The 27,324-nt window shown below is 42.9% G+C and overlaps 1 protein-coding gene across 2 annotated transcripts in view; it reads right to left on the reverse strand.

Annotated features, from left to right (window-relative positions):
- The window catches only part of LOC133479713 (glutamate receptor ionotropic, kainate 2), a 180,507-nt gene that overhangs the window by 98,738 nt on the left and 54,445 nt on the right, over window positions 1–27,324 (reverse strand). For both annotated transcript variants that reach the window (XM_061777034.1, XM_061777033.1), the window contains exons 2-6: window positions 24,823–24,990; window positions 20,301–20,558; window positions 13,112–13,293; window positions 3,045–3,098; window positions 152–325 (exon numbers count right to left, since the gene is read on the reverse strand). In XM_061777034.1, the coding sequence (XP_061633018.1) occupies window positions 152–325; window positions 3,045–3,098; window positions 13,112–13,293; window positions 20,301–20,558; window positions 24,823–24,990 (836 nt within the window). The remainder of the gene's footprint in view (window positions 1–151; window positions 326–3,044; window positions 3,099–13,111; window positions 13,294–20,300; window positions 20,559–24,822; window positions 24,991–27,324) is intronic.

Here is a 27,324-nt window from a genome sequence, read left to right on the forward strand (position 1 = left end):
ATTCCGTCTCAGGTCCTACAGTGCATAACATTTCAACATTTCAATTCATTCCACCGCATTTCAGTTTAACATCAGATTTTCAGCATTGACTTGTAATTTCTACAGAAAGAGTAGAATAGTCTAGTTCATAAACATTGTTGATAAAACTTACTGTCATGAAGCCATCCAGAAGACCAGAGTCAGGTTTAGGGGGAGCCTGCAGTCGTTCCATGGACCACTTCTCTATGATGGAAGCCACCTGGCTGTTCTCAGTGTTGAGAATTCTAAAGGCAGTCATGTTTACACCACTGTACCGGTATGGCTCCAGATCAAGGGCAAATAGATCCTGAAAGGAAAGTAATTAAATACAATTCACCACATACGAAACTACTGATAAAAACAACAGATTAAGTTATTGATGAAGAGGATGAAAAATCAGCGCAGGTTTCCTTGGTTTACGACACACCCGACATTTCACGACCAGCGTGTCGCATAAGACTACGTCATCACACAGCACAAGGCACACTCAGTGACTTAATGTAATCACTGTTCTAAATTTTTTCTGGCCCCTAAGTGTTAGTTGTACAAATATTTACTGTATTTATGACATTTTGAGACATGTCTTGGACACTCGGGTGAAGAGAGGAGCGGAGCTGTCAACTGATAACCACCTGATTGTGAGTTGGCTCCGATGGTGGGGGAAGATGCCGGTCCGTCCTGGCAGGCTCAAACGTTTTGTGAGGGTCTGCTGGGAACGTCTGGCTTTATCGCCTATCAGAAGGTGTTTCCATGTCCGGTAGAACTTCACCCATTTCCCGGGGAAGGCGGGGGACACTGAGTCCGAGTGGACCTGTTATGCACCTCCATTGCTGAGACGGCCGACCGGAGCTGTGGCCATAAGGTGGTCAGTGCCTGTCGTGGCAGCAACCCCCAAAACCATTGGTGGACACCAGCGGTGAGGGATGTCATCAAATTGAAGAAGGAGTCCTATCGGGCCTTTTTGGCCTGTGGGACTCCTGAGGCAGCTGATGGGCAAGCGAAATGCGGCTTTGGTGGTCGCTAAGGCAAAATCTCGGGTGTGGGAGGAGTTCGGTGAGTGTAGAACGGGCGGCTTGGAGGAAATTATGGTCCACCAGCCGACATCTCAGGAGGGGAAAGCAGTGCACCATCAACACTGTGTATAGTGGGGATGAGGCGCTGCTGACCTCGACTCGGGACGTTGTGAGTCAGTGGGGAGAATACTTCGAAGGCCTCCTCAATTCCACTGACACGCCTTCCAGTGAGGAAGAAGAATCTGGGACCGATGAGGCGGGCTATCCTATCGCTGGGTTGAGGTCACTAAGCTTGTTAAAAAGCTCCTCGGTGGCAAAGCCCCGGGGATGGCTGAGGTACGCCCCGAGTTTCTAAAGCCTCTGTTGTTGGGCTGTCCTGGTTGACAGGCCTCTGAAACATCACATGGAGATCGGAGACAGTACGACTGGTCTCAGAGTTTGGTCCGCATTGCTGGCAATAAATTTTATTCGTTTCCAGTGAGGGTTGGACTCCGCTAAGGCTGCTCTTTGTCACTGATTCTGTTCATAACTGTTATGGACAGAATTTCTAGGTGCAGCCAAGGCATAGAGGGGGTCAGGTTTGGTGGGCTCAGTATTGTATCTCTCCTTTTTGCAGATGATGTGGTACTGTTGGCTTCATCAAGCTGATCTCCAACTCCCACTGGAGCAGTTCGCAGTGTATATATATATATATATATATATACACTCGTTTCCACTGAGGGTTGGACTCCACCAAGGCTGTCCTTTGTCACCGATTCTGTTCATAACCTTTATGGACAGAATTTCTAGGTGCAGCCGTGCAGTACATCAGTATTGCATCTTTGCTTTTTGCAGATGATGTGGTTCTGTTGGCTTCATCAAGCCATGATCTCCGGGCACGTCATAGACCACTCAGGACACGCTGGAGAGACGATGTCTCCCGGCTGGCCTGGGAACGCCTTGGGGTCCCCCCGGAAGAGCTGGATGAGGTGATGGGGGAGAGGGAAGTCTAGCTCCCTACTACTGCTCCTTGATTGATTGGGTGGGTTCCTCAGCCGCCGCGGTGCGGCCACAGCAATTTCAGGACACTTCTGTCAGTCTTTGTGCATGTAAAACGGTATCAGTTTACTTGCATGTATTCGCAGGCACACACCCCTAGGACTCTTTCACTGGGTGTTGGGTCACGCACTTACTGCAACAAATAACTAATGAATATGCAAATCGCTTGTGTATCCCCTCACTTATACTCTGGTCCTGTAGACTTTTGTAATTTACATAATTAATGCCACCACACTTCAGTTGTACAGCCGGGTTCACGACCCTTGTCCTGCATGCTTCTTCTCCTGTCCTTGTCCTGTTCTATCTTGTCCTGTCCTTCCCTCACAGGGTGTAGCACTACAGCCCCATGCGCAGCGGAAGCTTAAAAACTCCACTGTGAAAAAGGGATACAGATTTTCCATTCTGCCTGACCTAACAGCCGAACAGGACCAAAAAAAAAAAAAAGAAGAAGAAGAGTTCAGAGTGTAAGTCCCAACTTTAGGGAGACAATTATAATGGATCCATAAATTTATCAAATCTTTCAGGCCACACTTGGTTCTTAGCCCCTTGGGCCTCCATCTTACTATGACCTGTGAGTATGCTATTACTGGTACTCATAGTGTGAGTCAACAGCTAGCAAGAATTAAGATTATGGGTCTGACTTACATCATATCACTACATACATACTGTATATAAACCACATTCCACAGAGTACCGTAATGCAGTATGTATGGTTCAAGTCATAGATAAATGGCGTGGATAAAACACCCACCCTATTCATGAATGGCAAAGCAGAGACCTGACTTCTGTTTTTCATGACATCTCCTTGTAAGCACCTATTTTCTTAGGTGATGAAGATGACAGTGAAATGGTAAAAAAAAAATCGAATTGAGAAAATATAGATGCATAAATGAAGGCTAAAGAATGGCATTATGTTCTGTTTTGGTATACAGCATCATATCACATCTCTATGTAGGTATAGAATGTTTGACTTACCAGTGTGGTAAATATATAGTGATAGTATTCTGTCATCATCCCCATAGCAAGAGCCTAAGATGTTGAAAGAAGGACAGAGTGAGATATCCAAAAGGGTAAGATGTTTATGATTAAGGAGGCACACAATTATGCATTTCATATGATGACTGTATCGACTGACTTTAATACCATGTAACGTGACAAGGCAGATATTGTGCTTCACTGCAAACAATAATATAGCTAAATTAAGCAATACACAGAGCTAATCTTGGCATCCAAAGATAAATTCACACTGCGCTGTATATTATTGTTGCACACCACTGACATGCAGATGGTTTGCTCACACAAATCGTGACTGCGCACCTGAGTTTCAGAGGGGTTCGGGGCCTTGCTCATGAGCACCTCAACAGTCAGGATGCAGACTTGCCTCTCTCCAGCAACCAGTTACAATTTATTTTTGTTCACCTTCAAGTTCTAACATTTCAGCGATTGTCCTCCTCAGTGCATACATTTTCTTCGTTTTTGTTCTCCTTACAACCTGCAACCTAATGTCGGATCTTAAATTGCATTCTTTTGAATTGAGAGCAGATTCTCTTGGCCCTGGTTGCAGGCTCCCTGACTGTAAGGAGGTGATTCTGTTGTGCCTGTAGGTGCCTGGGCTGCTCTTCTGAATAGTGGCCAAACTGGGGGGAAATCACAAACTGCGCATGCAGGTGAAGTAAGCTGCAGGGGTCTTCAGGGGCCTAGTTTTGGCTTCAATGATGTACCTTGGAATAGAAATAAATGAACGTGACAACAAGACGAACAAAAATGGATCAACATTGAAATGGTTCGAAATGGTAGCTGAGAAAGCTGAAAGAATGTCAGCTAGAGTCAAATACTTATGAAGTATCCACACTTGTAGTTGCTACCCTGTCTGTACTTCTACTTCCTCACCACTCATACTTATTTTTGTAAATGGCCATTATGTTGCTCTCAAACCCGCACTCCGGTTTCCTCCCACATCCCAAAAACATGCACGGTAGGTTAATTGATGACTCGAAATTGCCAGTAGGTGTGAATGTGAGTGCGAATGGTTGTTTGTTTGTATGTGCCCTGCGATTGGCTGGCAACCAGTTCAGGGTGTACCCCGCCTCCTGCCCGATGATAGCTGGGATAGAATCCAGCACGCCCGAGACCCTAGTGAGGAGAGGCGGCTCAGAAAATGGATGGATGGATGACAATTTGAAATTTCGGTACAGATTTTAGCAAGAATCATGAAAGTTGATTTGCTTTCACGGGCCTCATAAAATGATGTGGTGGGTCGGATGTGGTCCATGGCCTTCACCTTTGACACTTGTGCTATATTAAACTTAGCGGTTTTTATTATTCTTTTTTTACATAAGTAAGTCACAGTTTTTCTGACAGAGGAATTTCTGGCTTTAAAGCTCCCACGTGGTGATAAAAAATAGATAAAAATAAAAATTGAAAAAGATGGCAAAATATTGTGCATGAAAGAGTGTCCATCGCAAACGACACACAATGCTTGCAGTGGGCAGGCCAAACGAGGACTTCCTGCAAAGAGTTCTTATGAAGAATTACATTTCCTGGCCAGAAAAAAAAAAATTCTTATTTGTGGTACTATTTGTGCAAGAAGTAAAAAGAACGAATTTCGCTGTTCTGTCTATCGGTCTTGAATCTCAAGTTTCTTCCTAGAGAGAGTTTTACGTACCCTCTGTCTTTTAAAATGCTTGAGGTGTCTTGATATGAGAGTAAACTATCAATCGATCACCTTGTCAATTGTGCCCCCTCACCCCATGGCAGTGAAATTTGGATCGTGACTGAAACAATGAGACCAGTGAAGAAGAAGGAACAATCACTTTCTGACTGGGTTTCGTAACTATCATTGAAAGCACCTTGGAGATGAGATTTCAAAGTAAAATCACTTGTTCTGTATAATTGTATCATCAGTCAGGGTATAGGAGTGTGAGTGTATGTGTCTGCTGGCCAGATGCCAATCAATTCTTACTTTGTGGTTCTGTAATCTGGTGTCAGGGTCCTGCCAGCCATGCTAAGACTCACAAAATTAATATGTATCGCAGATTAGTTTTGTATTCAGCATGATTAAACGGTGAGGAAGGGTCAACAGATGCCGGTATCTGGTGGGAAACCTTGAGGGAACCTCCATCACTGAGAATCAGTTCTTTCAGGAGTCGCTCATTGGCCGTGAACATTTTTTCAACAAGCAACCTTTGTCTATAATGATTTCAGACAAGGCGAAAGAGCAAAATAACTGCAAGGTATGTTACAGTTGTTTTAAATATAGCATTAATCTTAAACCTAACTTCATCAGGCACATCAAAAGGGCCACTGACACTTGATCATTGTGATGAATCATAATAACTTTATTTCCATAGCATGATGGACATACATTAATACTGAATTAACATTAACATCATATTATTATTGTTTTCATTCAATCTTTTGGATTACGACTAGACGAAGACCCATACAGACAAGGTGTGTCAGAAAAGTTTAGCGTCACAAAAGATATATTTCAAATCCCAACAACAAACTATTAGTTTAGTTAATAGTTATTCCCTTGGAAGTCATCCCCTAATCTAACAAATTTTCCCAGCCCTGTCTGCCAAGTCTTCATACACTCCTAGAAGGATTCATCCAGGATCACACGGAGCCAGGCCGGATGAGTAGGGAGGTTGCTCCAGCATGGCGATGTTGTTCTTGGCCAGGTTAATATCAGGGCACTGAGAGCAAGCAATTTGTCATGATGAAGCAGCCACAATTTATCCTGCCACAACTCTTGCACAACTCGCGCACTGAGCAAAGCAAACGCTACAAGATCTTTTTGTGCTGTTTGATTGTCTGGCCCACCCTGAAAGGGAAAACTCGTAGTTTGTAGTGTGGGTTTGAAATACTGTATTTTATTTGTGACATCAATCCTGGAACTTTTTTTGACACACTTCAGACGATGTAAACAATAGACCAAAATAAATAATTTCTGAAATGAATAAGGATAATTTTCTCCCCATATAGTGGTTTTAAAAAGTATACACACTTATGTTCAAATGCCAGGTTGTTGTGATATACAAACCCCAATTCCGATGAAGTTGGGACGTTGTGAAAAACGTAAAATAAAAACCGAATACAATGATTTGCAAATCCGACGTACTCGACTTACTACATTTCGACTTTACAACACTCGTGCCTCGTCCGCCATTTTGTGCTAGCACCATAGTGTTTCTGCTTAGCTAGTGCATAGTGCTTGTCTGTGTTAGTGCGCCGGGAACTGGGTGGCGGCAACAATAAAGGCACGAAGCACCGATTTGCTGCTTGAATGGCTTTATTAGCTCCTCTGCACATTCAACGTCAACGGGTCCTCCGCTAATCGCTATTCTTCCCCGGTCGCCGTCACTACACTTGCCACTGTACACACTCGCACCGGCGCGCAATCCTTCGTCCTTCACAGTCCCGACGCCTGCGCAGTCCCGTCTCACTCACACATCGACGCACACACGCCCACACACACTGAGCTTGTTGTCACAATCACGTGGGACAATACCCGTAACAGAAGTATTTCGCCGTAAATTTCTATTTTAACGGTGAAATCTGACTGACGCGGAAATTTGTGTTATGTCGCTAGCGTAGGAACGGAACTCGTTCGTAAATGGAGGACTTCCTGTATTCAATTGAATACACTACAAAGACAAGATGTCATAATGTACAAACTTTTTTTTTTTTTTTTTTTCAAATATGCACTAATTTTTCATTTGAGGCCTGCGACACATTCCCCAAAAACTGGACAGGGGCCTGTTTACCACTGTGTTACATCAACTTTCCTTTAAGCAACACTCAATAAGCATTTGGGAACTGAGGACACTAATTGTTGAAGCTTTGTAGGTGCAATTCTTTCCCATTCTTGCTTGATGTACAACTTCTGTTGCTCAAAAGTCTGGGGTCTCCATTGTCGTATTTTGCTCTTCACAATGCGCCACGCATTTCCAATGAGAGACACGTGGAGGATGAGGTGACGTGCGACATGCTCTGACACCGCGACAGACTGCAAGGTCTCCAAGATGACATTTTGGCAGCTATGCTGCAAAATCAGATTAGTAACTCCAAGACTTAATTTCCTCCTTATTCATATTTTTTCTCTTATTACGGGGCTGATTATTATTGATTATTGATTACTTTTTTCCAATCCCTGCTGACACCAAGATACCATCGTGGAGCCACTCGAAGATTTCATTGATGGATCTTTCGATCGCTTTGTCATGCAAGCTAGCGGAGCCCACCATGACGACCGCAGCAATCCGCTGAAAAGACGAAAGGCTAACTCGTCTAATAGCACTGAAGATTTACAACTTTGCTCTCCCGACGCCCTTATTCAAGTCCTCTCCTCCATTGACAAGAAGCTATCAAATTAAGGAGCTCAAAACCATCTTGGAGTTCACCCACCAACAAGTCAGAGAGCTAAAAGAAGAAAATGCCAAACTTCAGTCAACCATGAAAGCAATGACAACGGAGGTAGAAGTTCTCAAGAAAGAAAATAAAAAAATCAAAGAAGCAATGCTGGCTTTACAGTCAAGAAGCATGCGGCATAACCACATTTCTGAGAATACACTTGATAATCCAGATGCTCAGGTAAAAAACTTCATGTCGACAGCATTGAAAATCCCGAAACATCTCGCTAACATTACCTTCCACTGAGTACACAGGCAAGGAGGACAGCGAGCAGGGAGTAATCCCCGTCCAATCATTGCCATATTCGAACATTTCCTGCAGAAAGTCTTTGTAAAGTCAGAAGGACAGGAGCTGAAGGGTACACAGTTTGGGATGAATGACCAGTTTCCACCCGAAATCAACGATGAGTATTCCTTTCAAGTATCAGAATCAGAATCATCTTTGTTTGCCAAGTATTTCCAAAAAACACACAAGGAATTTGTCTCCGGTAGTTGGAGCCTCTCTAGTACGACAACAGACAGTCAATTGACACTTTGAGACATAAAGACATTGACAAAAAACAGTCACTGAGCAATAAAGGGTTAATAGTTATCTGGTAATGCCGGTACATTTTTTATTTTATTTTTTTGACAATTGTGCAAAAGATGCAGAGTCCTCTAGCACATAGAGCAGTTCGAATGACTAATATTGCAATAGTCCAGTGCAATGACCATTGTGCAAAGGGCGCCGAGACTTCAAGGAGTGTATGCGGTTTAAAGTGACGAGTAGCGCCATAATCTGGGACAATGTTGATTGTGCAAATGTTGCAGATACTCAGTCAGTGTGTAAATGGAGCAGATGCTACTCTGGTATGAGTGGCCAGTATTGGTCAACAAAAGATATGCAAATAGTGCAGCGTGGCGAGACTACTACAGTGAGTGCACGAGTAAGATATAATTGGCCCCACAAAAATGTGACAACGAACTCAAGTCCCCCAAAAAAAATTGCCAGCATGTTGCAATAGAATTGTAGGTTAGGTGTTTAAGAAGTTGATCGCAAGAGGGAAGAAGCTGTTGGAATGTCTGCTCGTTCTAGTTTGCATTGATCCGTAGCGCCTACCTGAGGGAAGGAGCTGGAAGAGCCGGTGACCGGGATGTGGAGGGTCCGAGAGGATTTTGCACGCTCTTGTCTTAGTTCTGGCAGCGTGCAAGTCCTCAAGGGTGGGTAGGGGGTTTCAGCAGTTTTGATTGTCCGTTGCAGTCGGAGTTTAGCATTTTTTGTAGCAGCACCAAATCAGACTGTGATGGAAGAACACAGGACTGATTTGATGACCGCTGTGTAGAACTGCCTCAACAGCTCCCGTGGCAGGCCGTGCTTTCTCAGAAGCCGCAGGAAGTACATCCTCCGCTGAGCCTTTTTGAGGACGGAGTTGATATTAGTCGCCCACTTCAGGTCCTGAGAGACTGTAATTCCCAGGAACTTGAAGGTCTCGACGGTTGACACAAGGCAGCTGGACAACGTGAGGGGCAGCTGTGGCGAAGGATGCCTCCTGAAGTCCACGATCATCTCTACAGTCTTGAGCGTGTTCAGCTCCAGGTTGTGTCGGCCGCACCGCAGCTCCAGCCGCTCCGCTTCCTGTCGCTATGCAGACTCGTCACCGTCCTCGATGAGGCCGATGACAGTGGTGTCATCTGCAAACTTCAGGAGTTTGACAGTCGGGTTCGCTGAGGTGCAGTCGTTCGTGTAGAGAGTGAAGAGCAGCGGAAAGAGGACACAACCTTGGGGCGCCCCAGTGCTGATGCTGCGTGTGGATGAGGTGGTCTCTCCCAGCCTCACCTGCTGTGTCCTGCCCGTCAGGAAGCTGTAAAACCACTGGCAGATGGCAGGTGAGACGCTGAGCTGGAGAACCTTGGATGAAAAGAGTTCAGGGATGATGGTGTTGAACGCTGAGCTGAAGTCCACGAACAGGATCCTCGCATAGGTCCCTGCACTGTCGAGGTGTTCAAGGATGAGGTGCAGTCCCATGTTGACTGCATCATCCGCAAACCTGTTCGCTCGGTAGGCAGACTGCAGGGGGCCCAGCAGGGGACCTGTGACGCTCTTGAGGTGGTCCAGCACGAGACGTTCAAAGGACTTCATGACCACAGATGTCAAAGCGACAGGCCTGTAGTCATTTAGACCTGAGATTGCAGGTTTCTTGGGGACTAGAATGATGGTGGAGCGTTTGAAACAGGATGGTACTTCGCACAGTTCCAGAGATCTATTGAAGATCTGAGTGAAGACTGGCGCGAGGTGGTCCGGATGGTCCGGATGGGGACACATGGTGTGGGCCTGCCACTTTGTTAATATTTTGTTGTTTGAAGATGCGTCTCACATCTAATATTTGGTATATAGTGTAGAAAGAACGTAGTAATTTGTTTAGGGGAAAAAAAAGGGAATTGCACACATCCTATTGCACCCTTCACTCACTGACATGGGTCATTTCCCTTGTTTTCTTTTTACTTATCTTTGGTACTTCTTTTTCCCTTTTTTGTGGAACCCCCCGCTCCCCCACTTACCGAATGATTACCCCCCCCCCCCCCCTCCCTGCCCCCACCATACACATATGTATTCGCATGCGACTTGTGGTTGTATGTTTAGCTCATACATGAGATATATGTGATATATTCCCTTGTCTGCCGTTTCCTTGTTTTTTCTATGATGAACTCATATACAACACGTTCAATACCTTAATACATAATACCTCCTAACACAACTTCATATTACCAGCTACACAGTAAGAAATATTTCTGAGAGTTATCTACCTGTACCTTTGCCACATGTATAGATGATACACTCACATAGATTGTTCCACATTCACTTATAACAATTGTACACTTACCATTAATATGTCAAGTATAACTTTTGTTTCATGGAATGTAAATAGCATTCGTTCACAGGCAAAGAGAATTAGGATTATGGATTCTATCACTAAATTAAAAACTCTTCATACAAGAAACCCATTTGTCAAAATCTGAAGAAAATGACCTATCCAATTTTTAGTCAGTCCTTTTCAGCTAGCTATAACAGCAGACAACAAGGAGTCTCAATACTAATTCATAATAGACTACATTTTACACTAAATAGCACAATGATTGACCCAGAAGGCCGATACATAATTGTTCATTGAACTATATTTAACAAATTATACACATTACTAATATTGATGATCCAACTTTTATTCACACGTTTTTCACATCTGACCAGTTTGTCAGCTAATTCAACAATTATTATAGGTGACGACTTTAATATAGTACTTAATCCAACCATAGACTGCTCAACTTTTAAAAATTCCAAACAATCACAGTCTCACCGGGTATTAGTTGAATATATGCATGATTTCGGACTTGCCGACATATGGAGAATAAAAAAAAATCATACAAAAAGGGAATACACTTTCTTTTTTTCGGTTCACCGCTCCTTCTCGAGAATGTACTACTTTCTCACAAATAAGAGCACTTCCAAAATACATCCAATAATAATTAGCGATCATGCTCCAATTTCTCTCTGCCTCAAACTTGAATCAAACATGATACCTTCTTCAACCTGACGCTTTAATACTTCTCTACTGAAAGATCCAGAGTGCGATATATTTGTAAGGAGGGAATGGGAAGATTTACTCAAGCACCACAGGATATTAACGATATATTTTACAACTTATATTCATCCCATAATAAGCCAAATAAAAACGACATTGAAACTTTTTTCAAAAACCTAAACATCCCTAAATCAACTTCAGAAAGTAAAGAGTTTCGAGATGCCCCATTAACCCTCGATCAGTTACATCAGGCCTTAAATGATATGGGAGCGCTTCAGGCAATGATGACTTTTCCACGGAGTTCTAGAACATTTCTGGTGTATACTAGAACCACCCTTTTTCAGAATGATGATAGAAATAAAAGATAAAAGGCCTATTTAGAAGGCATACGAATACAGCCGCAATAAAACTACTACTGAAACCAGGGAAAGACCCCAGTCATCTAATTACCGACCACCGTCACTAATTAATACGGACACCAAAATAAGGCTTTAGCCAACAGACTAGAAAAAATTCTCCCGTCGTTAATACATTCTGACCAAACAGGTTTCATTACAGGACGGAGCTCCACCAACAATGTCAGGCGACTGATAAACCTAATTGGCATATCTCAGCGTAATAATCTCAAAACTATTGTCTTGTCACTAGATGCAGAAAAAGCTTTTGACAAAGTTCACTGGTCTTTTCTTTTTGATGTACTTCACCAATTTGGCTACGGTGACTCATATAGTCACGAGATCGCAACATTATACAACTCACCCAAAGCGAATGTCACCACAAATGGGGTCACATCACGAAGTTTCACTTTGCAAAGAGGAACTAGACAAGGATGCCCTCTCGCCCCTGCTATTCGCACTATTTATCGAACCACTGGCAGAACACTCATAGTAATGGTATCTGTACTCCTATGTCGGAACACAAAATCAATCTTTACTCAGATGATATCCTTTATGTTCAAATGCCAGGTTGTTGTGATATACAAACCCCAATTCCGATGAAGTTGGGACGTCGTGAAAAACGTAAAATAAAAAACGAATACAATGATTTGCAAATCCTGCTCAACCTATATCCAATTGAATACACTACAAAGACAAGATGTGATCATGTACAAACTGATGAAGCTTTTTTTTTTTTCAAATATGCCCTTTTTTCAAGGCATCACTTCAAACAGTTTTTAACCTCATTAAGAGATTTTCACAATTATCAGAATATGCTATCAATTGGTCAAAATCAATAACACTCCCTATAACGACTAACTCATGGAATTCTGCGGACCAAAATCCAAACTTTCGTATTCCGACTGGGAATATCAAATATCTAGGCATTCATATAAGTCTGGGAGACTTCGCCATCAGTGTTGCCACAGTTACCTTGAAAAAGTAACTTTGTTACTTTACTGATTACTTGAGCTTAAAAGTAACTTAGTTACTTTACTGATTATTTGATTTCAAAAGTAACTAAGTTAGAAAAAAGTAACATTTAAATGAGCAACTTAGTGCAGACTTGTACCTAAACATAAACCAGCACACCATTCTCAGTAGACTTCTCTAAAGACTCTTAACTGATAGATAGATGGATGCCAATTATGGTCCATGAAGGCAACTGTGTGTGTGTGTGTGTGTGTGTACGTTAATGTCGGTTTGATATTGGTGGCATACACAACCGCACGCACGCACGCACGCACGCACCCACACAAAGAGCAAGAAAAGGTGACAAGATTAAGCAACTGTGTAACTAGCAAAGCTGCGATGCCCGGGGCCACCATCCCGTCGGCCCACCCCTCCGCACACCACTGCAAATACAGCGTATAGCATTGCTATTGATCATGAATAAAATCAATATTCTATATATCCATTCACATTTAGTTTGATTTTTCAGTTTACGCCTGACCCCAAACCTTTCTTATCCACAATTTACTTATTTTGTTGGTGTCCTGCCGTTAAGTCCAGAAACAAGTGACTTCATTGCACATCTGAATTCCAGCGCCATCAACCACTCTACATCCTGCTCAATGTTCTAATTATGTTTTACATTATATTCAAAACACACACACACACAAACAGATGCGCACCTGTTTTAAGATCCCAGCAGCCATTTCATGTCCACAGTCAAAGATGATGTGAAACTCCTTCCCTCTCTTCATCTCTTTTAACAGTGGTTTGGCATCTTTGGTCTGTGCAGGAAATTGCCGGATCTTTAATCGAATGTTGTACCGTGATGGGGCCTTTATAAGTTCTTGCAATCGAATTAGACCTTGGAAAAGAGGAGAAAAACAGGCAATTACATGTTTTGTCTCATGGAAGTTATTCAAATACAGTGGGTTCTCTTTCTGTCAATTGAAAAAATACAACTGTCCACACAAACAAGGTAACAAGTACTTGTGGTGAAGCTTGTGGCAGCAATTGCATTGTGGCCCTTGTATGGGGTTTGGGTCCTTACAGCACAGTTGAAATGTTTACTGAAAGGTTTTTTTAACCTCTAACAAATTGGCCTTTCTCATTTGTTTTGTGTGAAAAACAAAACAAAAACAGTAAAAAGATCAAAACCATACAGTCCAGAACAATGATGTGGTTTTTTTTTTTATTTTTTTTAGCCTGCCACCACCACAATTGTTTTTAAATAAAACAGTGAAAGAAACATGCTGTCAGTAAGAAACTGTTAGAATAACAGGAAACTATCTAAACATTTTTCCGGAGCACCTGTGCATGTCGGTAAAGTTCCACTGTGTTGTATCCTGCTTTGCTTCAAATAAATAGCGGACGAGGGCAGCAATTCGTTGACAGACTTGGCGAGCTCTCTCAGTGAGTTGCTCTGCTGTCCCTCGCGAGCAGAAAAGGACAATCTTGGTTGGTGTGAGTTCACTTCGATACAGTCCTCAGGCTTGTCTCAGTTGTTTTGAAGAAACCTCTCTGACAGTAACACATACAGAAGATTGAAATTATGGTACTCAAGGGCCCGCGGTCCTCACACATCCCAAAAACAGGCATGGTTGGTTAATTCAAAAGTCTAAATTGCCCGTAGGTGTAAATGTGAGTGTGAATAGTTGTTTGTTTATATGTGCCCTGCGATTGGCTGCCGACCAGTTCAGGGTGTGCCCCACCTCTCTCCCAGAGTCAGCTGGGATAGGCTCCAGCACGGCCACGACCCTAGTGAGGATAAGCGGTACAGAAAATGGATGGATGGGTTGAAGATGTTATTGGAGAGTAGACCTTCCGCGACAAGAGGTTGCACAAAAATCTGTTCATGTCTTGACGAACCTGATTATTTGTTGTGGCTGTGGTTTACATTGCAGTTTAACCAATCCAATCCTGATTCTGCTCACCACCTCTTTGATGTGTGAAGCTGACAGATTGAGTTATTTCATGTTGCAATTCATAACCTGGCACTTTTAAGAACACATTGTAATCCACTGCAGTACGATGAAAGAGTCACAATACGATGGTATTAATTTCAACTGGACCCAGAAGCAGGCGGAGGCTGGAGAAGTTTGTGGAGATTGGTTTGTTGAGAAGAGATTCTGAGGTGGATCCTTGAGGCGTACTGGCAGGTCGTCGAGACAGGGAGCGTGTGGCAGGCGGTAGCGTGAGCAGGTGGATGGCTTGATGGCGTGGTGGAAGAGGGCAGAAAGCCGGAGCACTGAGGACAAGGAATAACATGGAGGTCAGAAATATTGCGAGGACTGGCGTAGCTTACGTGTAAGTTGCAAGCCGGAGTACCACGGGTGAACGTTAATACTCTGGCAGTGGAGTCTTGGATCTGGCAGGCTTAAATGCAGGTGATGATGAAGGCTGATTGACAACAGGTGCGTGGCCGAGGTGGTGCTGATTATTGGGAAGAGAGAGAGAGGGCAAGTTTACGAGATTCAGTCTGGAGCGGGAGGTCACGGGAGGAAAGCTAAACCGTCTGACCCAGCTTGTACTCAGGCGTAGGGGAGCGACGAAGGTCCGCGAGCCGTTTATTTCTCTCAGTGGACCGGGTTAAGGCTGCCCTGACGGCGCAGGCTAGGACAAATTATCGGGTGTCTGACTAGGCCGGGTGACCAGAAGTGTTGCTGGATGAAATGGATGGTGCGGGTGATCCCAGGTTGACAGGTGAGCTTGGAGTTGTGGGCCCACTGAAGGACGTCAGAGTGTGCGGAATCGGGTGCGAACAGCCTGTTAGGAGGTCCGGTCTTGGGATCTGGGTGAGTCTTCTCAGCCTCTTTAACCACCTGTTCGTGGCTGCTCCAACGAAGCACGAGGAAGGGAGGATGGGTTCTGGTTATGCGGGGCTGGAGGGGGGTGAGTACATGCGAGACAGGGCGTCAGGTTTGCTGTTACGGGAACCAGGGCAGAAGGTGAGGCTGAAGTTGAATCGGCTCAGGAAGAGGGCCCAGCGAGCTTGTCGGGCGTTAAGACGTTTGGCGGAACGGAGGTAGGCAAGGTTTTTGTGATCGGTCCAGATGACAAACGGCGAATCAGTCCCCTCCAGCCAATGCCTCCACTCCTCCAATGCCCAGATAATGGCCAGCAGCTCTCGGTTGCCAACGTCATAATTCCTTTCGGCAGGTGACAGACGACACGAAAAAAAAGCAGAGGGATTAAGTTTTTGGGAAGTGGGGTCCCTCTGCGAGAGAACGGTCCCCGCCCCCGTGTCGGCGGCGTCAACCTCCACCACGAACTGGAGGGAGGGGTCGGGGGTGTCGAAGGATGGGAGCACTGGTGAATAGGGTCTTAAGCTGGTCGAAGGCTCGGGATGCAGCCGGGTCCACTGAAAAGGAGAGCTGGTGGAGGTAAGGAATTGCGACTTTACTAAAAATGCGGATGAAGTGGCGGTAGAAATTGGCAAATAACCATTTCCTGAACCATCACCAGTGGTTGACCTCGACACCCTCGACTGAGCCACACCCCTGAAATGCAGACTGTTTAATCACAAGGCAGCACCAAGCGAAGCTCCATTAAATTCAGTGGCACGTTTTGGATTTTTATTGAAAAAGATCAATATATTATTTTTGTTTTATTCTTATGGTTGAACAATCCGTGTGGTAAAACAGACAAGGTAATTTGCATACTGAATATGGGTGGAAAGAAAGTACAGTATGTGTTTAAAAAGTGACCAAACATATACTGTAATTTTTAAAAGACAATGGAAACTTGTTCAAATAAAAGCAAAGCATTTACAACGGGCATGCATGCGTTTACATGTATTTTTATTTTATTTTTTTTACTTTTTATAAAAACTGTACTTAAATGAACGTAACATCAGCATAACTTTAACTTAATATCCGCATACATGGGGGGTTGGGTTAAGGAAAAAACAAGGAAAGTGATTTAAATACAAAATGCTTATTTGTTAACAAACGAGCAAAACTTGATTTTCGTAACGATGTACTGTAGCTGCTTTCAAAACATTCATTCATTCATCTTCCGTTCCGCTTCTCTTCACTAGGGTCGCGGGCGTGCTGGAGCCTATCCCATCTATCTAACGGGCGAGAGGCGGGGTACACCCTGAACTAGTCACCAGCCAATCGCAGGGCACATATCAACAAACAACCATTTGCACTCACATTCACACCTGTAGGCAATTTAGAGTTTTCAATTAACCTAGCACGCATGTTTTTGGGATGTGGGAGGAAACCGGAGTGCCCGGAGAAAACCCACGCAGGCACGGGGAGAACATGCAAACTCCACACAGGCGGGGGCAGGGATTGAACCCTGGTCCTCAGAACTGTGAGGCAGACGCTCTAACCAGTCTAACCCTACGCTTGACTCAGGCTAAGTACACGCAAACAACAACTCACTTCAGGATGCCAGGGTGAATTGCTTTTACTTACTCAACATCGGAAAGCAGTGTGATGAAGATACAGTTCCAATATTTCCTCGAAATTGTCTTTGACATATATGATAATTATCCCAACAATAATTACAAACTCAAATCAAACCCAAGTGGACTTTGAACTTTACAAATAAACCAAATGGTAAAATTTAAATAAATGAACAAATAAATAAATACAGAAATAAATAAAACCTATAGATTAATAACTGTTGGATAATCATAGTGGCTTGTGGTATGATTGGTAATAGGCGGGGTTGCTGAGTTGGCTTGGACTTTTTACTCTTTAATGCAAGTAATTACCCTTTGTCCCTGTCTGTTTTCATGTAATTTATGGAATGTGTATGTGTAGAGGTAGGTTAGTAGTAAAAAAAATAAAAATAAATATACAAATAAAGTAGCCTACTTATGTCGGAGTGAATGCTGATACTTAGGATAATATGACTCAAGTAAAAGTAAAATGGAGCCTTTCAAATAAGTACTTGAAAAGTTAAGTAGAAAAAAAGAAAACTATTGAAGTATAAATTCAAATACCGCACTCTTTAACTACGAAGCCACGCTGTTGTAACACATGCAGAATGTGGTTTGGCATTGACTTGCTGAAATAAGCAGGGGCGTCCATGAAAAAGACATTGCTTGGATGGCAGCATATGTTTCTCCAAAACCTGTATGTACCTTTCAGCATTAATGGTGTCTTCACAGATGTGTAAGTTACCCATGCCATTGGCACTAACACAGCCCCATACCATCACAGGTGATGGTTTTTGAACTTCGCGTCCATAACAGTTCGGATGGTTCTTTTCCTTTTTGGCCCGGAGGACACGACGTCCACAATTTCCAAAAACAATTTGAAATGTGGACTCGTCGGACCACAGAACACTTTTCCACTTTTCATCAGTCCATCTTCGATGAGCTCGGGCCCAGAGAAGCCGGAGCCGTTTCCGGGTGTTGTTGATAAATGGCTTTTGCTTTGCATAGTAGAGTTTCAAGTTGCACTTATGGATGTAGCGCCAAACTGTATTTACTGACATTGGTTTTCTGAAGTGTTCCTGAGCCCATGTGGTGATACACTTCACACAGGTGTTCTTTTTTTGCCACCTGTCCCAGCTTTTTTGGAAGGTGTTGCAGCCATAAAATTCCAAGTTAATGATTTTTTGCTAAAAACAATAAAGTTTATCAGTTTGAACATTAAATATCTTGTCTTTGTAGTGTATTCAATTAAATATAAGTTGAACACGATTTGCAAATAATTGTATTCTGTTTAACACAACGGCCCAACTTCATTGGAATTGGGGTTGTCAAATCTCACAACCTCTCTTTCTCCGTTGACACACACACACACACAGATGCAGACTCTTACATACGTTCATCCTAAACTTGAAATTTACAGTATTTATGACTTGGACTTACTCCCACCTCTACTAATAACTCTCTACAGTAGTCTGACAAGAAGGATACGTATGTACATTTTACATTCTACTATAAGAAATTCATATGACTTGTAGTATGTCAGCGTTGTCCAGCTCAGCCTCAGAGAGGTATAGCCTCATCCCAAATGTAAGCCAAGAACGAACTCGTTGGACCCCTTAGCCTGAGTCAAGCGTGTGGCTTGACCTATGCTGAGCAATAATGTGACCCACATGCTGCTACAGCTACAGGTAAGCATAGTAAAGTACAAAAGTACTTACTTTTAAAATACTCAAGTATTCCCAGTATTTTCTATTACAATAGAATGTATCATGTAACAGTAATTCATAGAATCTGGGGGTGAGGGTGAGGGTGAGGTGTGAGGATGTGACTGGAAGTGCGGGGGATCCGCTTGGGGACCCACTTGGGGACCCACTTGGGGGAAAGAGGCCTCCTGCAGGTGGGAGGGGCGTATGGGATTTCCAGAGGGGGCCCTCTTGGGGACTGGTTCACTCCCAAAGGTGGTAAATGATTGACAAGTGTGTTATCAATCTATCAACAGGTGTTTGGACAGGTGACAGGATGTGAGGCGCCACTGAGGGGGTGCCTTGGGGACACACTATTCCCTAAGGTCACAATCATTTCCCTGGGGATTTCCAGACTTTGGCTGGCGGATTTCGGGCTTCTGGAAAAAAATAAAAATCCAGCGTCTGACATTATTGGTCTGTCCACGTTGAACAGCTGCTTGGTGCACGCTATTTTATTACGACCCCCGGGAGCTGCCGCGCCGCGGAGGCGAAAGTTCTCTTTACGTCCGGTGTCAACGCATTGTAAGTCACTGATCACGGTAGCGAATACGTTACACTTCTTACCATCCTTCTTACAAGTGTCACGAAGGAAGGACGAGGCAAAGACGATGTCAAAGCCATGCAACGCTATCGTTATATGCAGTCGCAAAGCATCGAAAGAAGTGATTTGGTGACTTGTCACGTAGGTCTGGCCGGAACATTTTCATGAAGAGTAACCGACTTTGAGCAACAAAATAACAGGCCAATTAATACATGTTTAGCGATATAAATATAAAATAATACACGTTTCAACAGTCATTCATGAAGCAATAATAACTCAAAGTAGAAATTTGCTAATAGGTTGACTGTCCTAAATGAGAATTAAAAGGACACTTGTCATCACTTTTACCCCCGTCCCGTTCAAGCGCTGCCTCGTACAGTAGGATGTGTGCATTTATTGTACATGTGTGTCCGGCTCGCACGACATGTCTCTGTGTGTGGACGACGTTGACACTCAACGAAGAAGTGCTATCAAACCGCTCGCATTTCCCATTTTTTTCAAGGTTTCAGTATTTGTTCTATTCCCTACGATAATCTGATTTATATATTTTTCTATGATTCTGCATTTGCAAATGTGATGTAGACTGATCAATTCACAGTTCACACACACACCGCCGCTGGCGTGGGTCAATTGTGGCGTACTCTGGTCGGCATACAGTATATATATATATATATATATATATATATATATATCGTATATTTTCTTTAGATTCCAACGCGAATTAATTCATTTTATCAACAACAAATGTGTCTTTGCTCTGCTATTTCTATTCCTTACCATGTATATTAACTACGTATGCAGTGTTTGCTCATTCTCGGCTCTTAAATAATTTTTAGCGGTTGTTTTGTGCCATATTCTCTATTATTTTTTTTTTTATAATAATAATATTATTTTTAAAAATATATGTTTTCTTTATTTTGTTATTTTCTATTTAAAAAAAAGTGGGCCACGACATGGGGTCAATAGGAAAATGCAGGGGCCAGTATAACAACAGTTAAGAACCACCGCTTTAGACCGTACTGTACAGGCATGGTACTGACATTTTTTAACAAACACTCAATGAAAAGGTGCAAACCTAATCAGACATGCTTCAAACATTAGCTGCATCAAAGTTGCTTTTGACTAAAAATTAATCTCTGAGGAGGCTTGAGCAATAAAATGTGTGGTGTTTGGATAAAGAAGTGAAAGCTCACCAGTGCTGTCATCATAAACAACTGTGACTGTCTTCCACTTGAAGAAGTGGACCAAGTCCAGGATTGCTCTGCTCAAGGATGAGAAGTCTGGATACAAGCTGACATAGAAGATGTCTTTGTTGTCTGAAACCTGGTGTTTCCACTTGGTCTGGATGTGAGGCACCCCCAATGCATTACAGATGGACTGGACAGCATTGGCTGAAGAACTGTGAGAAGGACCAAATATAGCTGCCACTCCGAGAGAAAGCTGGTCACAGGCTGGAGCACGGGGGGGGGAAAAAACACTGGTAAGAACACTGACCCACCCAAAATGAGGATGCAAATTGTAAAAGTAAATCAAAAATACCAGGTTGTTGGTATGGTTTTACGTTATTTATGATGGAATTCGATTGAACAGTTTTGAAAAGCAAAGCTGTCAACTCGATGTTGATGCAACTGAGGTGCTACTTGTGCTGTACCTTGTCGAAGGCTTTGTGTGTTCACACTTGTTTGGTCTCTTTAAAAGAAACTCTAGTGGGATTGCTCTGCTCATGTGTTTTGTTTGTGTGAACGCTAGCGGACCAAGACCGCTTTAAAAGGTGGTCTCTGTTCGCATGCGAGTAAACTCACTTAAGGTCAAACGTCAACATTGCATGGACCTAAGACGCAAACCAGCATTTAAAAAACATCAAAATGCAGAGGGAAATTCAAAAATAATTAAGAAATGAACAGATCAGAACCAAAACATTCAGTGCTGTATTATTTAAGTTACGTGTTAAATATTCTTAAACTATGTTTTGTGCGTTCTAAGGACCGGGATTCAATCCCCGGCCCCGCCTGTGTGGAGTTTGCATGTTCTCCCCGCGCCTGCGTGGCTTTTCTCCGGGCGCTCCGCTTTCCTCCCACATTCCCAAAAACATGAGTGGTCGGTTGATTGAAGACTCTAGATTGCCCTTGGGTGTGAATGTGGGAGCGAATGGTTGTTTGTTTCGATGTGCCCTGCGATTGCCTGGCGACCGGTTCAGGGTGTACCCCGCCTCCCGCCCAAAGATAGGTGGGATAGGCTCCAGCAGTCCGCGACCCTAGTGAGGATAAATGGATGGATGGATGTTTTGTGCAATTAAGTATGTATGAATCATAAAATGTTAAGTTTTCACTTAAAACATTGCCTGAACGGTTATTTTAGGCTTTATGTGCCAACAAATGATTCCAATTAAATTTTTTCCTTTGGGAAAAATTGGTTCCAAAACCAAACAAATGACTGGGCAAGGCATGTACAAGGCACTCCAAGTAGTCAAAATTAAGTAAATTAAATTATTGTTTAGGGCCTGAGCATGGATGGATGGATGGATGGATGGATGGATGGATGGATGGATGGATGGATGCTCCTAGCACGTTGACCACATCCACCTGAAATTCTGTCAGAAAAATCTAAAGACGTTGATCATGCTTTGTAAAAAAAAAAAAAAAACATCATGACCGTGGCATGGCGCATTTTGATGATTCACAGTGATATTTGCTGAGAAGACTTTTAAGACTGTTAGGACTACTGAAAGTGGGAGGCATATGTAACAGCCCATTTGTTTAATTTACTTTCAAATTCTGACCTATTTTTCCCCTTTTACAACCATCATATTTTTATAATCTTTTCTTTTTCAGACTTGATCCGATCGACTTCAAACTTTAGCTGTCTCATCCAAAGATGAAAAGTTCTTAAAAGTTTTTCATATTGTCTAACACTGTTCCCGTGGCGACAGGCTGTTTCCCACACAGTTGTGTGATATATTGTTTTATGCGAATGTTAATCTGAAAAGTGTGGTGGGCATTTCTATTCAATGGATCTGGAACGTGCCAGTCCTCCAATGGCATCGGCATTGCGCACTGCTCCAACAGCCCATGGACTCCCCCACTATAAATGGGGACCAAGACTGACTGCAGCTGGCACCACTGCAGTGATTTGCAGAACTTAAACAATTCAACAACCCCCGACTCATAAAGGACTTTACTGCTCACCTGGCGGGCACCACCGTCATTTCCAAGGTGGACCTGGTACACAGTTACTACAAGCGCAAGTCAGGAACAGAACGCAAGTCACAGTGTAGTGTTGGAAATATTACTTTGGAAATGTAGTTGGTTACAATTACAAGTCGCCCTGTTAAAAATGTAATAGTAATGTAGCTATATCAATTACTTTCTGAAAGTAATATGAAAATACATTTTGAAAGAAAGCAGAGTTTACCAACACCTGCACTGGACATTGCACCCCAAATCATGACTGACTGTGGATATTTCACAGTGGACCTCAAGCAGCTTGGGTTCTGTTCTTCACCAGTCTTCCTCCAAACCCGAATGAAAGGCACACTTTAATTTCATAGGAAAAGGGGACCTCGGACCGCTGGCCAACAGTCCAGTCCTTCTCCTTGGCCCAGTTGAAACCTTTCCTACTTTGTCAAAGGCTCAGAATTGGCACTTGACCCGAGGAACCCGCGTCTGAATGTGTTGATTTTTGATAATCTGCTGAAGCCCACGGTCATCTCTTTTGCTGGTGCATCTTCTCCTGCCACATTTTGTCCTTCCACTAGACTTTCCATTGATATGCTCTGTGAACCGCCAGCCTCCTTAGCTATGAATATTTGTGACTTACCCATCCTATGGAGGGTATCAATGATGGTCTTCTGGCCAGTTGTCAAGTCTGCAGTTTTCCCCATATTGAACCCAACTGAGACAATTGAACCAAACTGAAGAAATTTAATGACGCCTTGGAAACCTGTGCAGGCGCTTTGAGTTTTGTAAATGATTAGTGTGTGACACTCAGTTTAAAACATTTATGGCCTGCAAAATCTGGGCTGATTTCTTCACAGTATTCTATTTTTTTTAATTAATGCACCCCTATGGGGGGCAGAAGCCAGTGCAAACTGTAGGCCGGTCTCAAGCCTGGATAATTGCAGATGGTTGCGTCAGGAAGGGCATCCGGCTTATAACTTTGCCAAACAAATATGAGCGTTCATCCAGAGAATTCAATACCGGATTGGTCGTAGACCGGGTTAACAACGTCCGCCACCGGCGCCGTCAACCTCCAGGTGGAAATTCAGCTACTGTGGGTCGAAGTCAAAGATGTGGAAAGCGGGTTCTTCGGCAGAAAGAGAAGAGGAAAGCACAGAGCCGAGAACTGAATCTGGGGACTTTGAATGTTGGGACTATGACAGGAAAATCTCGGGAGTTGGTTGACATGATGATAAGGAGAAAGGTTGACATATTGTGTGTCCAGGAGACCAGGTGGAAAGGCAGTAAGGCTAGAAGTTTAGGGCCAGGGTTGAAATTATTTTAAACCAGCATTCCTTGTTTCCACGTCACAGACTCACAGTAAGACTTGACCCTGTTCCGATTATCGACATTGCCTCTTTGCCTCATGTTTTTGAATACTGTTGCCTTTCTTGGATTGTCTGTCTGTGTACCGACCTATGCCCGTCTATTAAACCTCTCTTTTTGGAAACTGTCCATTTGTTTTGGAGTCGTGCATTTTTGGGTCCTATCCTCTGTTCCATTCACGACAATGTTAGAATAATACAGGACACAGTTAGAAAGATGGAGGCATGCACTGGAAAGGAAAGGAATGAAGATTAGCCGAAGTAAAACAGAATATATGTGCATGAATGAGAGGGGTCGTGGGGGAAGAGTGAGGCTACAGGGAGAAGAGATAGCGAGGGTGGAGGACTTTAAATACTTGGGGTCAACCGTCCAGAGCAATGGTGAGTGTGGTCAGGAAGTGACAAAATGGGTCCAAGCAGGTTGGAACGGGTGGAGGAAGGTGTCAGGTGTGTTATGTGACAGAAGAGTCTCTGCTAGGATGAAGAGCAAAGTTTATAAAGCAGTGGTGAGGCCAGCCATGATGGACGGATTAGAGACATTGGCACTGAAGAGACAACAGGAAGGAGAGCTGGAGGAAATGAAGATGTTGAGGTTCGCTCTCGGAGTGACCGGGTTGGATCAAATTAGAAATGAGCTCATCAGAGGGACAGCCGAGGTTCGATGTTTTGGGGACAAATTTAGAGAGAGCAGACTTGGATGGTTTGGACACGTCCAGAGGAGAGAGAGTCAGTATATTGGTAGAAGGATGACGAGGATGGAGCTGCCAGGCAAGAGAGCTAGAGGAAGACCCAAGAGAAGGTTGATGGATGTCGTGAGGGAAGACATGATGGCAGTTGGTGTTCGAGAGGAGGATGCAGGAGATAGGCTCTTATGGAAAAGGATGACGCGCTGTGGCGACCCCTAAAGGGACAAGCCCAAAGGAAAAGAAGAAGATTCAAATTTTTTGAATTCCTGATTTTGTGGGTTTTATGAGTTGGAAGCCCAAATTATGTAAAAATGAACACATAAATACTTGGAATTGTTTAAACTGTGGGCCCTGAATCCATAATCTATGAAAGTTTAACTTTTTGAATAGAATTATTGAAATAAATAAACTTTTCCATGATATTAACATTTTTGGCAAAGGGTCTGTACATACATACATACAGGCGCTATAATGAAAATCATACAGTACCTTTTCTGGAGGCCTCAAAGCTATCATAGATGTTTATCCTTTGGATGTCATAAGTAAGAGTGGTGTTTGGCAGTAGAGTTCGGTTCCTGTTGATTGTGTTTAAAGCAAATTTAAAGGCTAGTTCTTCAGCACCCGATGGGCCACTTTCGATGGACTCAAATATCCCCCCTGTCAAAGACATGAGATTTTTTTTCATCAGGCAACATTGAAAGTAAAGAACAATCAGGCAATACAAATTTCATGGAGCGTGATACAAAAGTCACAAAAACAATGTTGGTACTTTAAAAATGTTACTGATTAAGTGTAGCAACATATTGTTTGGTTATAGTCACAACAATGTAGTATTTTTAGAAAAACACCAAAATAATTTTACTTCAGCTTCTTAATGGATTAGAAGCAAAGTAACTTCTCTCACAGGTATACTTTTACTCCTTGCTTTATGTGAAACCACAGCATGAGTAATCATATGACTGTGCACAGATACAGTATGTCTGTCACTTAGTTTTGTTTACTCTAATTCTAACACTGCAATGGTAATGATTTGAAATTAATCTGAACTGTAGCTCTCATCGCTCCCCTAGCACCACCTGAGTACTATTGAAATCGAAGGAATGCAACATTTCACTGAATTTGGTGGGGCAATAATAACTACACTTTATTGCAATTACTCTTGCTCTGCAATTAACAGAAAACAATGTTCCCATGGGACAATGGACCTCTCTGTCATTGATCGATCCATCTATATTCAGTACCGCTTATCCTCGGTAGGGTCCCGGGCGTGCTGGAGCCTATCCCAGCTATCCTTGGGCAAGAGGCAGGGTACACCCTGAACTGGTTGCCAGCCAATCGCAGGACACAAATCATTCACACTCAGATCGACTGGCAATTTAGAGTCTCCAATCAATCTACCAGGCATGTTTTTGGGATGTGGGAGGAAACCAGAGTACCCAGAGAAAACCCACACAGGCACGGGGAGAACATGCAAACTCCACACAGGCGAGGCCGGATTTGAACCCCAGTCCTCAGAACTCTGAGGCAGACGTGCTAACCAGTCGTCCGACGTGCTAACCAGTCGTCCACCGCCTCTGTCATTGATCTTCATCCTTCATCTTCCGTTCCGCTTATCCTCACTAGGGTCGCGGGCGTGCTGGAGCCTATCCCACCTATCTTCGGGCGAGAGGCGGGGTAAACCCTGAACTGGACGCCAGCCAATCGCAGGGCACATAAAAACAAAACAACCATTCACACCTAAGGGCAATTTAGAATCTTCAATCAACCTACCATGCATGTTTTTGGGACATGGGAGGAAACTGGAGTACTCGGAGAAAACCCACCCAGGCACGGGGAGAACATGCAAACTCCACACAGGCGGGGCCGGGATTTGAACCCCTGTCCTCAGAACTGTGAGGCGGATGTGCTAACCAGTCATTCATTATTCATGAGGCCTTTCTTCGTGAATCATGTTCATTTTGGAGCAGACCCATCTATCACCAAGTGATGTGTACTGCCATTGGAAATCAGTTGTTTACTGTGTGTTGATAAGTAATCTGTTTCTCTCTCTCTCTCTCTCTCTCTCTCTCTCTATTTATATATATATATATATATATATATATATATATATACATATATATATATATATATATATATATATATATATATATATATATATATATATATATATATATATATATATATATATATATATGTATATCTCACACACACACACACACTCTCACTCACTCACTCACTCACTCACTCACTCACTTTATCAATAAGTCTGGTCAGCTAACAGCTTCTTCATTTAGTCATTTCAGTGAATAAAGCAAACTCTGTATGGCCCTATGCTTGTCTTGTTGTTTTTTGCCACTTAAAAAGCGAAATTGTGGCAGGTGTGTGTGACCGCCCATTTAACATGAGTTTGAATGTGACTGGTTACTCCTGAACACAGCCAGAGAGTGCAGAGTGTGCATCCTTGCACAACCAGATTTATTTGGATTTGTTTGACTTAACCTTTAGAGGTGACCTGGCCAAAACTAAACAAGTGCAAGTCAATCACACACAAGATTCTCAAAAATATTATTTTTTATTTTTTTATCAATTCAGGTGTACAAATTTCAGGTCACGTTAATGGTGGATAAACTTTGAAAATTATTTATCTTCGTCTAAATTCTTTCACATCACAAAAACTATTAGATTTTTTTTTTATCTCTGCCTGGTGAGCCTCTTGTGCTGTTTAACAAGTGGAAAAAAATAGTATAAGACCATTTCTTAGAGCAGAGTTTGCCTTAATTTGTTATTTTGTAAAAAAAAAAATCTATTTTACAAAGCTTTTTTTATGTTGTAAATTAAGTGATATTGTTCAGCATTATCTGAATTTACACATTCATATTTTATTTAGTTAATTGTATTGTATTTTACATTCATGCTCTGATTTGGAAAAAAAACAAAATCAGAAGTGACTCACCAGTTACTAAATACGTTTTTTTCACTAATACATTCTTA

This window comes from Phyllopteryx taeniolatus, chromosome 6 (genome assembly GCF_024500385.1).
Source record: "Phyllopteryx taeniolatus isolate TA_2022b chromosome 6, UOR_Ptae_1.2, whole genome shotgun sequence".
In the NCBI taxonomy this organism is placed as follows: Eukaryota; Metazoa; Chordata; class Actinopteri; order Syngnathiformes; family Syngnathidae; genus Phyllopteryx; species Phyllopteryx taeniolatus.